This window comes from Mixophyes fleayi, chromosome 1 (assembly GCF_038048845.1).
Source record: "Mixophyes fleayi isolate aMixFle1 chromosome 1, aMixFle1.hap1, whole genome shotgun sequence".
In the NCBI taxonomy this organism is placed as follows: Eukaryota; Metazoa; Chordata; class Amphibia; order Anura; family Limnodynastidae; genus Mixophyes; species Mixophyes fleayi.
In genome coordinates, this window is record NC_134402.1 from 288,872,380 (window position 1) to 288,889,333 (window position 16,954).

Genomic DNA, 16,954 nt, shown 5'->3' on the forward strand with positions numbered 1-16,954 from the left:
GTTTAGCGCACCTACTGTACACTGACAACACTATGGATAGTATGTCAACAACATCATCCAAATATTTTTAATAAAATCAAGTCAGCAATAGACACTATTCCTTACCGCCTGTCAATCATTTGGTAGCACTTCTTCATCCATCCTAATCCTGGCATCTTTCTCCGTGGTGTGGCACCATTTAAGTAGACAATCATATAGTCCTCCGCTACCATAAGCTCCAGTGTACTTATGACATATCTAGGGACACAAATAAATGAGTTGTGGCATATTACAAATCAATCTATACCAATATCACACATTTTCAATATTATAAGCATGTAAAATAACACAGGTCTGCAATGAAAAAGCTTTTTTAGCGAATTTATGTGATACTTATAGATTTTTGGCTTCTGAACACGAAAATGATTCCCGATTTTGCATATCACATCACGTTTTTCTGCAAAACGTGTATTTTTGAATAAGTAATTTTTTTCGTATTCTTTAAAATAATAAATGTATTCTGCCTATATATATTATAAAACATTGTCTTACATGAATTCAGTCGGTAGTATAGAATGTTGCAATTCAGTTCTTGTCATACAACTTCCCCCCGCCCAGTGCCAGATTAAGGTCCACATGGGCCTGGAGCAGAAATTTACAAAGGACTTAAACCCCATACTGTCTAAAGGAACATCACACACACACACACACACACACACACACACACACACACTACAAGGTGAGCTGGTTAAGGTGGAACCAAATACAACAGATGCAACACAGTTTTGCCCTGTGCCAGCTTATTTTAACCCCTGCCTACCACCACATACACACAGTACACAGTACACACTACACACACAGTACATGTACATTCATAGATTCTTCAAAAGGAAGTTTAAAAGCTGTTTTATTGCACAATGGCAACACATATGCGTCAATACCATTAGCACATTCAGTCTATCTTAAAGAAACATGAAAATTTCAAAACTGTTTTGGAACTGATTGGATATACAAGACACAACTGGTTCATATGTGGAGATCTTATAATTTAATGCATGGTACTTGGCCAGCAACAAGGTTACACCAAATTCCCATGTTTTCTCTGTGAATGGGATAACAGAGCTAAAAATTTACATTGGCAAAAAAACAACTGGCCAGCTCGAAAAAGTTTAGAAATTGGAAAAAATAATGTCATCAAATCCAGTTTAGTAGATCCAAATAAAGTTTTACTTCCACCTCTACATATAAAATTAGGACTGATGAAACAATTTGTAAAAGCACTGCCTAAAGATGGAGAAACTTTCAAATATCTTTGCACCAAATTCCCTAACATATCCGATGCTAAACTGAAGGAAGGCATTTTTACAGGCCCTGACATTAGTAAGTCAATAAAAGATGAATATTTCAGGCGTGTAATGAATATTGTGGAACTTTCGACATGGACTTCGTTCAAACAACTGATTTCAAAAATTTTTAGGCAATACCAAGGATCCAAACTACAAAGAAATTGTCAGGGAAATGCTTAATAGTTACAGAAACCTTGACTGCAATATGAGTTTAAAGGTACATTTTTTGAATTCCCATATTGAGCATTTCCCGAATAATCTCGGAGACTACAGTGAAGAACAGGGTGAACGGTTAAACGTTAAAGATGTAGAAAGAAGATACCAGGGTCATTGGGACATTGGGTCATTGGGTCAGCATGATGGCTGACTACTGCTGGAGGATACACAGAGACGACACAGAAAAAACTTATAAGCAAAAAGCGACAAAACGAAGTTTGAAGAAAAATAAACAAGACATTAACGATTTTTTCAATAATTATGGTTTTGTTTCTATTATTGTTTAAGTTTATTATGTAATTAAGACAAAAACACAGTGATATCATCTACATTTCTACGTATTTCACAATAAATATGTCAAGAACAATTAAACTTGTTTTTTCTTAAAAATTTATTTAACTACCTTATAGGTAAATGTGATGTGGTCATTTTTTTTAAATACTATTTCTTGATGTACACAGGAGTATAATTAAGAATATAAAAGTATTATTAAAAAAGCTTTGAATACCTTAAATTTCGCAGACCTGTGTAATTACTTAACAGATACAAATACATACAACACATACAGGGGGTCATTTAGAGTTGGATACATTTGCCCATAAAACGCACACATAAAATGCATGTCATGCCTGTCATGTGCTTGAGTTTGAGAACAGTTTGTAAAATGTGTCTGCATGAAGATAAGAATATCATGATGTAACTGCATAATAAAGATGCCAGTCGTCGCCATCAACTTGATGATGATAATAATGATGACTGCCATTGTAATGTGCCTGCCTTCCCCGAGAGTGAAGTAAGCACTAACACACATAGCTTGGGTTGGTTACCGTTAATGTGGGGGAAGAAACAGCGCTGGTCCACCCCTGCAAAAGCTGCAAATGGCACCAGCTAAGACAGGCTGGGCTGGTCATACTATGAAAGGAAGCAAGGGGTCCCCCTATCATAGAGGGACACAGCCCCAGCCTGTTTTGAATCTCCTAGGGGAATTGGGCCTGCACCTCTTCTAAGAAAAAAGCCCAATGCTGCCAGCACTCCTCTGATTGGTGTCTATTGTACAGAATGTTCAGGATGCTATGTAATAGTACAGGAGTACCAGTATTAATGGCCTTAACAGAAAATTGGTAATGAACTATTACAGTCATGGGGGAAAGGAGGTGATGATTAACCCTTCCTCTGTCAGGTAGTCCTTTGCAACGAATGCTGCAATGTGCAGAGGTTATTTTCACTCTCTTGTGAGAATATAAATCATACTTGCCAACTCTCCCGAAATGTCCGGGAGACTCCCGCATTTTGCGAGAATCTCCTGGACTCCCGGGTGTGTGTGGCAATCTTCCGAATTCAGCCCACTTCACTAGGAAGTGCCCCACTTCCTAGTGAAGTAGGCAGAATTAGGTCCCAAACACCGCGATTCCCGGAGAATCACGGCGTTTGGACCCGCCCCCCGCTGTCAAATGACGCGTTTGTGGCATGACGTCACAGGGGACAGGGCCAAAATGACGCAATTTTGGGCGCCCCGCCCCCCTCAAGCCCACCTCCACTGGCAGGCTCCCGGAAGAGAGCTGAAGAAAGTTGGTAAGTATGATATAAATATTTTTTTTCTCCTCAACGGAAGTAAAAATAAATTGAATATGTACTTGAAACCTGTACTGTGCATATTAGTATTGTGATCTCTTATACATAGATCCGGTGTTGTTTATAATGGTACTCTGTTTATTATACCAAGCTGCACGTAGTAAGCAAAAGTCCTTGTGGATAGTATTTCAAACAGATACAGGCTATCCATGGAATTTATCCAAGTGCAAAGGTACAAAAGAGCATCCGCGCAAGCAGTGAGCAGGAAGAGAACTGTCTTACATGCGTGGTGAAAGTTGATGAGACATGACTCGCCAGGACCGCCACTTGTCAGTGATTCTGTCCCGACTAGACTAATTTGCTGAATTTAATATCTTATTGTTGCAAAAACACGAAGATCTAGCGCTGTGCCGTTCACATTGTTCAATATACATTGGAAACCACCTCAATTTGTCCACTATCAAAAGAATTTCTGTGCACCTCAACAAAAGGCAGCGATTCTACCTCGCAAAGCCCTTTGGTAAGGTAACTGCAGTGGCCTAACGATAGGTACAATATGCTCATTTAGAGTTAATAGCAAATACAAGGGTGCAAATTTGCACCTGGCCAAACCACATGCAATTTTTTTTTTACATGCAGGGAACATACTGCCTGTTTTTTACATGTAGCGCACAAATACTGTGCAGCTTTATTTTTAAACTACAATCTAGAGATCCACTAGGACACGTCCCCTCTCTACTCTGTCTGCACATTTTAAATGTAAGCCCCTGCAGAGCAATATGGTTTAAAGCTAAATACACACTACAGGTTTTTCACTTGACTATTGTGCCAATCACACGACAAACGACCGTTAGGTACAATATTGCATTAGTGTGTACAATGCAACAATCATGTTTTATCGACCCAAAGCATAATGTATCATTTGATTTGATTTTATAATCAGATTAAAAATCACTATGAACGATGTTGAGTAAATTCTGCAGTGTGTATGCACTCACGACTAGTAGTGTGGGCAGATCTCCATATAGTTTTCAGGCAATGGTTATGACTGATGAAGAGCACAGATCTGAACTTAAATTGTGTAAGTGTGTACACATGAATCCGTATGCTGATCAGGACTTTCAGTCATTGGTAAAATTGTTCAAAATATTGCATCAGGAGAAATTTTCTGTTGTGTGTACCTAGCTTTACCAAGGTGAAAAAATACACATTCTAGCTGTTTTTACTCCTAAGTCTACATTAAATATATCACATTAAAAAACAAGAGGAAAACAGCTATCATACTACACTATTTTCTGCATTACAAATTCATCCTATTATCTTTTAATGTAACCTCTAACCCTTCAATACGTGTGGCTCTGTCCTCTCACGTCATGAGTATGGCTGAATATAATGGAGAGCTTTGTCTGAAATGCTGCCTAGCAAGATATTTTCAGTGCTCATTTACTGATGTTTTTTTTTCCAAGTGCCTGTACTATATGAGAGGTAGAATTGTTAAGCCAGGTGTAAGGGAGGCTAGCAGCATGTAGGGTTATATATATTTTGTGAGTCTGGTTGCATTAGTCAGAGCACAAAGGGAGAAAACAGATCATTTCTAGATGGTTACAAAACTTCTAACTGATCTATGCCTGCCAGTTGTGAGAAACTGACAAAGTATTTTGCTACTTAGGAAGTCTGGAAAACTTCACTGTCCTGTAAAAAACAGTTCTTTTGGAAGACATGCAAAATAATCTGAGGCCCTTTTAGGAAGCAAACAACATATGAAAGCCTCTAGACTACGCCTGGCCAACATGTAGCTCTCCAGGTGTTGTGAAACTACAAGACCCAGCATGCATTGCCAGCAGATATGGGTATGATATGCTGGGACTTGTAGTTTCATCAGGGCTGTCAAGAGGAATTCAGGGCCCCGGTACAACAACTTCATGGGGCCCCCCTTATAGTTGAGCATGTAAAAAAAGTTAGCTCCACCGCACAGCAGTAGCAGTGGTAGTGGCTGTGTTCATACAATTGGGGGCGTGGCTATGCACCATTGGGGCGTGGCAAGCAGGTGAAAAGCGCTAGGCCACCCTCCTACAGAAAAAAAACCCTGCATTGTTGTGTACACCATTGGCACAAGGGTGCAGTGCCCGCTCGCGGGAGCGTGACATATGTCCCAGCACTCCTGACTTTCAGGACACCTAGCACCATAGTGTAGTATATAGAGAATGCAGTGTGTACATAAAGAGTGCACTATCTTGCCATGCATCTTACATTGAGCAGAATGCTCACCAAAAATTGGAATTGTCCCACTAGAATCACAACATTTCACAGACCGTCCTGCTCTCTCCTACCTGTTCTTGTCACTTTCACCAACTTTGGCTGCAGGTTTCTTTAGTTGCAGCTAGTCTGGATCCTGGAATGTTGGGGGCCCTATTTGGAAAAAAAATGAGTACATTTAGAAAATTCCAACCAGCCCGGGCGTTAAATCAATAGCACCTATGATCAGGGCCGGATTAAGGGAATGGAGGCCCCTGGGCTAAGAGGGCCTCCATTCCCCCGTGAGGCCCCCTTGTGAGCGCCCTCCACCCATGAGGCCCCCCCTGTGAGCCACCCGCTACCCCCCTCCCAAGCGCTTACCTCCTTCTCCTGGCACTGTTGTCATTCCGCGGCGTGCTGTAAGCTCCTTACTGAGGAGATCTCGTGAGAGTGAGACTCATAGTCTCACTCTCACAAGATCTCAGTAAGGAGATTACTTAGCGCCGGGAAAGGACTACAGTGACAGGCTCAGCAGCATTGTTTGGGCCTGCACCGATCAATAATGCTGCTGAGCACTTTCAAGAGCTCCCTAGAGTCCCGAGGCCCCTGGGCTGTAGCCCAGCTAGACCTCGGGTTAATCAGGCCCTGTACATGATTAATAATTTGGCCTTTCTCCAGCCCCAACATTAAAATAATAGTATTCCCATTTAATAAATAAACCTATTTCCCTCCCTCCAAACAGCCCCAGCAATAAATTAATAGTATTTACATTTTATAAATATACCTATTCCATGCAACCATCACTGCCATTAAATAATTCATAGTCACATTTAATAAAGAGACCTCATTCTCCCCAAACTCACCCCTACATTCAATAGCCCCCCAAACTATTCCCCCTTTCATCACACTGTGCCTTAGTTTTCCTTCCCTTGCCTCCGTTCCTTTACGTTCCTTTGTATCGGCTTTTTTCATCTCTTCTCTTCTGTCTTCTTGCTGGGTCCTCTCTCCTCACCGAGTGTCGGGCGTGATGTTATGACGCGTCCCCCCCCCCCTTCCCCCGCATAGAAAAACTAAATTAAAAAAATAGGTTTAAAAAAAACAAACAAAAAAAACAGTCTGTAGTGAGGGCCCGCCTCCCCCCCCTTTTTGGCGGTACTGAGTTTCACAATACCTGTAGAGCCACAGGTTGGCCAGGCCTGCTCTAGACAAATCATTCTGTCTGCCATGAATTTAGATTAAATGTGATCTATTAGTTACTGACATATCATGTTTTATAGCACTTCACCAGATTACAACAGTTTATCTGGTGAAACAACTTCCCCACCATAATTTGCATTTGAGCTGGGAGAACCCAAACCTCTTTTCTCCCCCCCCCTCCTCCCCCCCCCCACACACACACACACATGGGGCTATCATTTTAGAGAAATTTAGGATGAATCTTCTATACTAATTTGCAAAATCAAAAAATGTTGCAAAGGTTAAATGCCAATAGGAGTAGGCTTATCTAGGACTGCTTAGGTCTTGACAGAGTCCATTTAAAATGTGCTTTCTTTGAATTCAGTTTTTTCGAAATAAATGATGACCTTGTAGTCTCTTTAAACCTCACCTGACCTAATCTTAATATGTATCCTTGGAGGAAATGAGGATGTCATCAAGCAGTAAAATATTCAACATGTTTCAAAACACTTAGGTTATAATGTCTTGCAAAACTGTTGGAGCATACTGATACTGTCATATTCTCTAATGTGAATGAAAGTATAAACTACCTGCAAATCAACTTTAGTAACAATTTGGGCTCCTTGTTTGGTTGAAACAGCTCAGTCATCAGAAGAAAAAATCATTTTTAAGTATTATTAAGTTTAGTCCTCTACAATCTATACAGGGGTGAAGCGTAATTTCATTTCATTAACAAAAAAATAATACTGTCATTGCTGGAAAGACAGAGGGACAAATGAATCATCTTTAAAGGTTCTTCTTCAAAGATGATTCATATGTTCTATCTGATGGATACTCAGGGCAATAACACAGTCTCCAGGTCTGTAAAGTGAAAGAAATTCTGTTTGTTGTTTGTCAAAAACTTCAAGGTAGGCTGAATATTAAATAGGAAGAATAAAAGCTGGAAGCACTAGAGGAAGATCTGTAAATGATAGGTATGGGTGCATGCAAACAGGACTTTCTGCTAGAATTGCTCCAGTTTATAATGGGATTGTGCTTGAGGAGCTATGAGTACATGAAGTACTGGTGCATATTCAGCAGCAGAACTACCGCTATTGAAGGGGGTGCAGCTGCTATGGGCATGAAGATGAGGGAAGCCCGGCAATACCGGTACATTAACCCAAGGCCTCTCCTCTGCCCTTCTGAGCATGTGCAGGGATTGACATATATGCAGTGAAGCCCTGTTTGGCCCTGTGCATGCTCAGAAGAGGTCCTTGCTCTGATCTTCTGAGCATGCATGGGGACTGGTACGTGCGTGCAGTGAAGCCTCATTTGGCAGTTTACAGCTGTATATTGGGTATCGAGATGTTCTAATGTTTTGACCAGTTGCAACTATTTTATGTTGTTCTGGATGACTTGTTATTTTATGTGAACCTATAAGAGACATGTTATATTGACGCTAGATGGTAGAATAGACGGATTGTTTTCATGGTTTTTTTTTTGCCATTAACTATTCACGTTTGACTGATCCCTGTTTTACTACAGTACATGTTTTTGTCTTCTTCCCTTTTTCAGAAAATGCTGTATTCTTTGCCCATGAAATCTGAAGCCAAATGTTTTTATAAAGACTGTGCAAAAATGCTGCAGACAGCTCATTACAATAAAGAGTGTCAGTGTTTATGGGAAGTACTCACAGGAATAGGTTTTCCATGACATAATTATAGTCAGCACGACTGCTGTCAGGCAGGAAACAAGCAGCAAACACAATGATGGCACTTATACCTTCACCATAGTAACCTGCGGGGAAAACAGAACTTTATTATAGAAGCCTGCACGAGCAGTAATAATAATAACATAATGTGTGGCATGTCTTCTAAAAGAAATAGCAAAAACAACAAATTATTGATGCAGCGTTGCTGTAAGTCTTACATTTTTAGAACACAACAAAAAAGAAAAGCAACATATCCAATATATTGTTGTGCTATGGAGATAATCTAATGTATGATATCACAGTACATGTACAGATATTTTATGGAGAGTTAAAATTTCCAAACGCTGCAAAAAAACCCCCAAAATAGAATGCATGTGTGTATGTATATATATCATACTTGCCAACTCTCCCGGAATGTCCGGGAGACTCCCGCATTTCGAGTGGGTCTCCCGGACTCCCGGGAGAGTGTGGCAATCTCCCGATTCTGCCCGCATTAGGGCCAAAACGCTGCGATTCTCCGGGAAAAATGACGCGATTTCGGAGCCCAGCCCCCCACATGCCCACCTGCAACAGAGAGTCTCCCGGACACCAACTGGAAAAAGTTGGTAAGTATGATTATATATATATATATATATATATATATATATATTATATAGAGAGAGAGAGAGAGAGAGACAGAGAGATGTGCATTTATCTATATATACATATAGAGAAATAGATAGATAGATAGATAGATTCTCACAGAACACTCCGAACAGCGTTCCAGCACTTTTTTTCAAGGGGTTTTCAAACTTTAATTAACTTTTTAACATTTTTTTTTTTTTCTCTGTGGGTCTGCTACAGCATCTTAGTGTGTGTCCTGCTTCCGGCTCTGGCAGCGTCGTGACGTCAGTGAGAGGAGCCGTGATCAAGCAGAGAAGCGAGAAAAGAAGCATAGAAGGTAAGTACAGACTACAGAAAGCAGGGGAGGGGGCGCAGAAAGAGAGGGCTACAGAAAAATGAGGGGGGCAGAAAGAAAGGACTACAGAAAAATGAGGGGGCAGAAATAGAGGACAACAGAAAAAGGAGGAGGCAGAAAGACAGGGCTACAAAACAACATGGGGGGCAGAAAGAGAGGGCTACAGAAAAACGAGGGGGTCAGAAAGAGAGGGATACAGAAAAACGAGGGGGGCAGAAAGAGAGGGATACAGAAAAATGAATAAAGTTTGTTAGAAGTTTAGTAATGAAGTAAAACACATTGTACACAAATCCACTTTTCCAAGCACACACACACACACACACAATATATTACACATTTATTACATACATACAAATAAACAGACACACTTGGCAAACACATTCCCGAGCTCATACCTGTCTGTATGTATTACCCAGTATTGTTTTATTAACGTTTGTTCCCAATTATTAAGCGCTACGAAATTTGCTGGCGCTATATAAATAAATGTTGATGATGATGATGATACCAGCCATCTGTAATCTCTCTCTCCACTGGAATCTTTTCGTCATTATTCAAGCATGCAATGATTACTCCTATTCTGAGGGTGGAAAAAAATTCAACCCAAACTCGTTCAAACTTTTTGAAGCGTGTGCCTACACTCGCCCTACACTGTTTCTTTCCTCACTTCTTTTCCTAGAAGTTACCTATTTATTTTCACTTGAATTTTGTTGGTTGCAACATAGTCCCATTATAGGTCTGACCTGATTTATCTTGTTTTCAGGCTTAACATCACAAAAAACACCTGCTATTTTAAATTAGAGTATGTAGTCTTTTTATATCCACTGTATATATACATACATACACCATACTTACCTACTTTCTGTATTCTGTTTCCGGGAGATGGGTGTGACTGGAGGGCGGGAGGGGGCGGGGCGGGGCAGGGCAAGACAAATCGCATCATTTTAGCCCCGCCCCCCGCGACGGAAATGACGTTTTGACGCTGGGGGCGGGGACAAAATGCTGCGATTCTGGCTGAATTGTGTCATTTAGCGGTGGCTGCAGCGGGATGCGGGAGATTTGCCAGCTCTCCCGGGAGCCCGGGAGACTGACCCGAATTTCGGGAGTCTCCCGGACATTCCGGGAGAGTCGGCAAGTATGACATACACACATACACAGCTGCACAATGGTCAGACAAATAGGAACAATGGCTCAAATTTTTTCAATGTTTTTTATAGGGGGAAATTCATTTAGGTGCGATGTTCCTCAGAACATCATGGCTGCACATTTTTACTGTTATTACTGTAAATTTTCCGCTCATTTTTCCTCGTACCTCAGAAAAATCAGTGAAGATTTCTTGTAAAAATCCATCGGCTGCGATGTTCTGAGGAACATCGCGGCTAATTGAATCTCCTCCATAGTGTACTGCCACTAGTGCCTAGGTTCTCTCAAAAATGCCAAGCCTTAGAAAAGTGCTATGAATTCACAGATATAAACACAAGATGCTGTAAAGTATGATGAAAATTTAAAAATAAAGTAAAAAAAAATAACTACACAAATCCATTTTTCAAAACATGCACACACTGGCACTAGTCCCTAGATCCTCTCAGAAATGACCTGCCTTCCTTAGGCATGCTGGTACAATGCGTTTCAAGAACTGTGTATGGCTAGCCGTTAGCACATTCCAATAGGAAGTATTATAGAATCTGTGTAACACGTTACAGGCAAGTATTTCGGATCCTTTGTGGCTTGCGTTTAGCTCTGCCTACCACGGAGGTGCAAAATCTAACAGAATGAAGGTATTTACCAGGGACTCCCGTAAGGAGGTTTGGTTTTAGCTGCTTCATCCCTACAGGTCACGATTATCAAGGTGGGCATCATGTGACACCGCATGGCGATGGTGTAGGTGTAAGAGTAGAGCAAGTACAGGTGTCTGAATGACCTGGTCTAACTGGGAAGCTGGAATGACTTGGATCTAGGTATGACAGGTTGCAGGTTGTCTGGATAGCCAGGTTAAGCTGGGAAGCTGGAGACACTGGTTTTCCTAGTATGGCAGGTAACTGCAGGGAGCAAGTATTCCTCATCTGAGCAGGTTAAAGAACAAGAAGATCTGGCAATTAAATAACAGGGAGAGATAAGCGGGAGGAGTAATTAATCAGCCTATGGCTAAATGACAGAGAAGATGGCACCCTTCACTGAACGGACGCGGTGCCACAGCGCCGGGAGATGTGGTGGTGACCCCCAGGTAAGCTTCTCGCACCCTGGCAGGCTGGCCTGCGGGTCTGGTACGTGACACCATGTTTGAAAAGGAAATACACAAATAGCTCAATTTGTATGTAAATTGAATATAATATCTCTGTCTGGCAGGACTGTGTTTGCATAAGGAGTAGAGACTGAGAGGCGTCTCTTTACTTGCATAGAGCATTTTAAAAAAATGTTTTATTTCATTGGCACAAAAAAATTATCTTAAAAAATAAAAGCTTTTACTGTTAGGAAAGTCAAATGAACTAAATGTTTGTTGGTTCACCTGAAAGACATGGTTTAATAATTGTAGAGAGGGCAGAACTTAGGGTGACAAAGGTTGTGTACCTACAGCCTACAATGATGTAAATATGACTCTTCTCTCTGATAGCAGACCATGCCATGCATTTATAGTCTGGTTTCTATTAGTTAATCTGAAAGTTAAATGATAGCTCAAAACTACAGCACTCTGTATACTGCTGTGTGGTACACAAATATCTGATGTCAGGTACTTCCACTTATTCTAATCTGCAAGTGAAAATATTTCCCTTAAAGACTATTTCTCAGCTTATCACTAGTGCAAGTGGTCAGACATTCACTGGACAAGCCTATATGATATGTCAAACGTCATATGATAGGTCAAATTACAACACACGCCAGTTCCATCCAACAAATGCAGTCACTTCTGTGGTTAAACCCAATCATATTGGCCTTTTAATGACAATAACAAATAATTGCATGTGAACTGCGAATTTAAAATCATGTGCCACCACCTCCAGCTCACATCCATTCATGTGCTGCTCTATTCAAACTGGAGCTTTAATTTTTCTTTCAAGTTTCACTCAAGATGTTCATTTTCAAATATAACAATAAGATTTATTACTGGGAAGTTGATGCTAGGTGACTAACCCAACAATTGTTATAAAGGGTTAAAAGACTGTTTTGTGTGTTTTTTTAAAGAGACAAAAGGTGCTTGAATCCCCCCTGCAATCTATAGTACATAAAATGAACTGTATGTAATTGTAAAACAAAACACCTGCGTTCGCTGGCATTAGGACTTTTTGATAAAGAGTTTTTATCAGCTGGCATTACTTCAGGCAGCAATCACAGAAAAACTGCATGCCCTATGTTATGTGCATGTGTTGGGAGGGTTGAAATTGTTTGGACTATTAAATATTAAATTTGTTGATCTGAATGAGAAGTTGAGATGCCGTTTGTAGGAAATGTGACAGAAATGTATATAACTGTCTGTCAGGCGCCGTCCCGCACTCCTACCTGGTGCCGGGACGGACGCCTTCTCTGTAGCTCGCCCTGTTGCTAAGAAACGGGACGTCACTTCCGGTCTTCTACCGGCCGGATGTTCGGGCGCATGCGCCCAAACATTGCGTCTCCGTTGCTAGGCAACCTCCACTCCCACCAATAATTAGCGGCAAGCCTCTATTTAAGCCAGACTAGGGTGCCAGAGTATCTAGTCTACTAGTCCAGCGGTTCCCAAAGTGTGCGCCGCAGCTCCCAGGGGTGCCGCGGCACTGTCACTGGGGTGCCGCGACCAGCCAGAGGAAAAAGAAAAAAAAACGAAGAAAAAACCAAAACTTACCAATCTGCGCGGCGCCGGGACCCAGCATCCTCCTCTCTCCTGCAGTGCGCCCGACAATCAGTGACAAGCTGCAAGAGAGAGGAGGATGCTGGGTCACGGCGCCGCGCAGATTGGTAAGTTTTGGGGGGTTTTTTCATTTTTTTTTCTTTTTCCTCTGGCTGGTCGCAGGCGCTGCTTTAACCCTTTCATGCACTATGAAGTTTTTTTGTATCATATGTGATGTGCCGCACTGCAGAATAATGCTTAAAAATGTAGTACAGGTGCCCAGAATCCCTTCTCAAGACCAAACTTTAAATTCCAATATAAAGAGAAACCATTTCTGGCACTGAATGAACACTTGCATTGTCTGAGTTTTGCGCCGCGCGGATTGGTAAGTTTTTTTTCTTTTTTTTTTCTTTTTTGTTTGGCTGGCCGCGGCGGAGGGGGGCAGAGTGGCGGCAGAGTGAGAGAGGAGCATAGAGAAAGGGCGAGAGACTGTCAGAGTGAGAGACGGTGGCAGAGAAGCAAAGGCAGAGTGAGAGGGGCAGAGAGAGAGTGGCAAAGTGATAGGGGGGCAGCGGGGACAGCGTGAGAGGGGGCAGCTGAGAGAGAGCAGAGGGGCAGAGTGAGAGGGGGCAGCTGAGAGAGGGCAGAGTGAGAGGAGGCAGCGTGAGAGGGGCAGAGTGAGAGAGGGCAGAGGGGCAGAGTGTGAGGAGGCAGCGTGAGAGAGGGGAGAGTGGGAGCATGAGAGAGGGCAGAGTGAGAGGGCAGACGGGGCAGCGTAAGAGGGGGCAGAGGGGCAGCGTGAGAGAGGGCAGCATGAGAGAGGGCAGCGTGAGAGGGTGAGAGAGGGCAGAGGGGCAGCATGAGAGGGCAGAGTGAGAGGGCAGACGGGGCAGCGTAAGAGGGGGCAGAGGGGCAGCGTGAGAGAGGGCAGAGGGGCAGCGTGAGAGAGGGCAGAGTGAGAGAGGGCAGCGTGAGAGAGGGCAGAGTGGCAGCGTGAGAGGGCAGAGGGGCAGATTGAGGAGGCAGTGTGAGAGAGGGCAGAGGGGTAGCGTGAAAGAGGGCAGAGGGGCAGCGTGAGAGAGGGCAGAGGGCAGCGTGAGAGAGGGCAGCGCTTAGAGAGGGCAGAGTGAGAGGGCAGACGGGGCAGCGTGAGAGAGGGCAGAGTGAGAGGAGGCAGCGTGAGAGAGGGCAGAGTGAGAGGGCAGACGGGGCAGCGTGAGAGGGGGCAGCGTGACTGGATGCAGAGGGGGCAGAGTGTGTGGAGATGAAGGAGGTAACAGTGTAAGTTAGTTGTCAATTATTCTTTGACTGAAATATAATTGAAAAAAATATATATATAATAATACTGCTCGGTAATTATTTTGGAGGGGTGCCTTGAAAAAATTATGGAGACTCTAAGGGTGCCGCGAACTGCAAAAGTTTGGGAACCACTGTACTAGTCTGTCTCTTGGCTCCCCTGTGTCATACCTTGTGTATATTATCCAGCCTGCTTCTCCGGATTCTGACCTCTGCCTGCCTGACTACTCTCTCCAATTCTCCCTGGCTCCTGGTTGATCTCCTGGCTCTGACCCCTGGCTCCCTGACTACTCTCCTGCCTGACTCCTCTGTACCTCGTTGCCTGCACGGTTTTGACACCGGATTGTCGACTACGATTGTTCACCTAAGCCTCGCTGGTAGCTACCTGGGAGGACCGCGACCGACACGTCTCAGCGGCTAAGTCCAAAACTCCTTGCGGGGTTCCCTGGTGAAGACCTGGGGTGTGGTTAGACTCCGCGCCTCCTTGCGTAGCAGCGCAGATACCAGCAGGCAAGGCCTTCCAATTACCTTGTCCGTGACACTGTCATAACTTGAGATTTGGGATTTACGGTGGCAGGGACTTTTGAACTATGAAGAATATCCATGTAAATGATGGTAGGTATACTATAATAAATATTTCACATGGGGTGAAACATTATTGAACTCCATCTTTTAAATATGACTTTATTTTTGCTAATAATGGTACACAAGGGTTGGTTTATATTTATATTGAAGTCACAATTAATTAATGTAGTGTTATTTTAAAATGAATAAAAGATAGAAAAACTTAGCTGCTTGTATATTAGCACCGGTTTCCATACCTCCATGTGATATCACTTTTGTGTATGGCTCAATTATTTTCATATTGATTCTTTGTTCTTGTTCCCCAATTATCACAGTCCTCCATAACCTGTTATCGGCTCTCTCTTCTTCTGCTGTGTACTCCTGGATAGATTCAAAATCTTCTTGCACCGTGTGTCCAAGTGCTGGACGATCATCTACGATAAATGCAATTAGTATACACATAAATAAACATATTTTACAACTCAATGACATATGAAATATAATATGTTAGCATATATTATTATGGTCCAAGAGCACTACAAATTACCACTTGTTGTGAATACATTTCCTAGTGCTACACACTTAAATATGTTTCAGTGTGTTGTGGTAGCATCCAGCTGTGTGATTGCGAGAGGTGTTTGGACTGCATTAAATTTAGAAGGTGCGGGCGTGACATGTGAGGGAAAATCATGCTTGTCTTCTGTCACAGGACACTCCTGAATTTTGGGGAGTCCTTTTCGACTCCTGGCAGAGTAGGCTACCCTTCTGGGTCCCACTTCACTTTCTTCTTGATGAAGAGATTCAATGTGATTCACATCACTTGGCCCCACCTCCCAGTGAGCAATGATGTGTATTGTATTGTTGTGCAGTGGTGGCAGGGTCTTAATGAAACAAATTGTGTCATCATGCCACCCAGCAGGACAGGACAGGAGGTCCTAAAAGTAGGCAAGTATGGGTAAAAGTAGCACGTAAGAAGCCATACGTAACTTTTGCGCTGCCTCAACCCCTTTCAAGTGCCGTATACCCCAATTAAGAGTCCCTCTATCTTGCTATTGACAGGATACTGTTTATCTCTTAATGATCACTACTCACTAAAGGGTTACTTTAGAGCCGAATGTAAGTTAAATGTGCATTACATGTGCAGTAAAAGAAAGTATGTGTCATTCTGTATGTACAGTCATGGGCAAAAATATTATTTTTCACAAAGTCTGCTGCCTCAGTTTTTATGATGCCAATTTGCATATACTTCAGAATGTCATGAAGAGTGATCAGATAAATTGCTTATTAATTGCAAAGTCCCTCTTAATAACAATGAAAATAGCAAAAACATTTCCACTGCATTTCAGCTCTGCCACAAAAGGACCAGCTGACATCAGGTCTGTGATTCTCTCGTTAACACAGTTGATGAGGACAAGGCTGGAGATCACTCTGTCATGCTGATTGAGTTAGAATTACAGCCTGGAAGGTGAGCGCTACCATCAGTCCTGTGTCATGCCAACAATAAAGCAACCTGAGACCATTCATGTGTGGGGTTGCTTCTCAGCCAAGGGAGTGCTGTCACTCACAATTTTGCGGAAGAACACAGCCATGAATAAAGAATGATACCATAATATGCTCCAAGAGCAACTTCTCCCAACCATTCCAGAACAGTTTGGTGAGGAACAGTGCATTTTCCAGTATGATGGAGCACCTTGCCTAAAGGCAAAAGTGATAACTAAGTGGCTCGGGGATCAAAACATCAACATTTTGGGTCCATGGACAGGAAACTTCCCAACCCTTAATCCCATTGAGAACTTTTGGCCAAGAGGCAGGTGGACAAAGAAAAACCCACAAATTCTGACAAACTCCAAGTATTGATTAGGCAAGAATGGGTGGTCATCAGTCATTATGTGGCCCAGATGTTGATTGACAGCATGCCAGGGCGAATTGAAGAGGTCTTCAAAAAGAAGGGTCAACACTGCAAATATTGACACTTTGCATAAACTTCATATAATTGTCAATAAAAGCCTTTGACACTTATGAAATGCTTGTAATTTTACTTCAGTATACCATAGCAACATCTGACAAAAAAGGTCTAAAAACACTGAAGCAGCAAACTTTGTGAAAACCAATATTTGTGTCAT

General features: G+C 42.4%; 1 protein-coding gene across 13 annotated transcripts in view; it reads right to left on the bottom strand.

Annotated features, from left to right (window-relative positions):
* The window catches only part of LOC142155213 (protein prune homolog 2), a 132,032-nt gene that overhangs the window by 33,754 nt on the left and 81,324 nt on the right, over positions 1 to 16,954 (bottom strand). For all 13 annotated transcript variants that reach the window (XR_012691717.1, XM_075211016.1, XM_075211017.1 and 10 more), the window contains 3 exons: positions 15,089 to 15,265; positions 8,198 to 8,300; positions 106 to 237 (listed from right to left, as the gene is read on the bottom strand). Coding sequence is in view for 12 of the 13 variants with exons in the window: in XM_075211016.1 (XP_075067117.1) it covers positions 106 to 237; positions 8,198 to 8,300; positions 15,089 to 15,265 (412 nt within the window). In the remaining variant the exon portion in view is untranslated. The remainder of the gene's footprint in view (positions 1 to 105; positions 238 to 8,197; positions 8,301 to 15,088; positions 15,266 to 16,954) is intronic.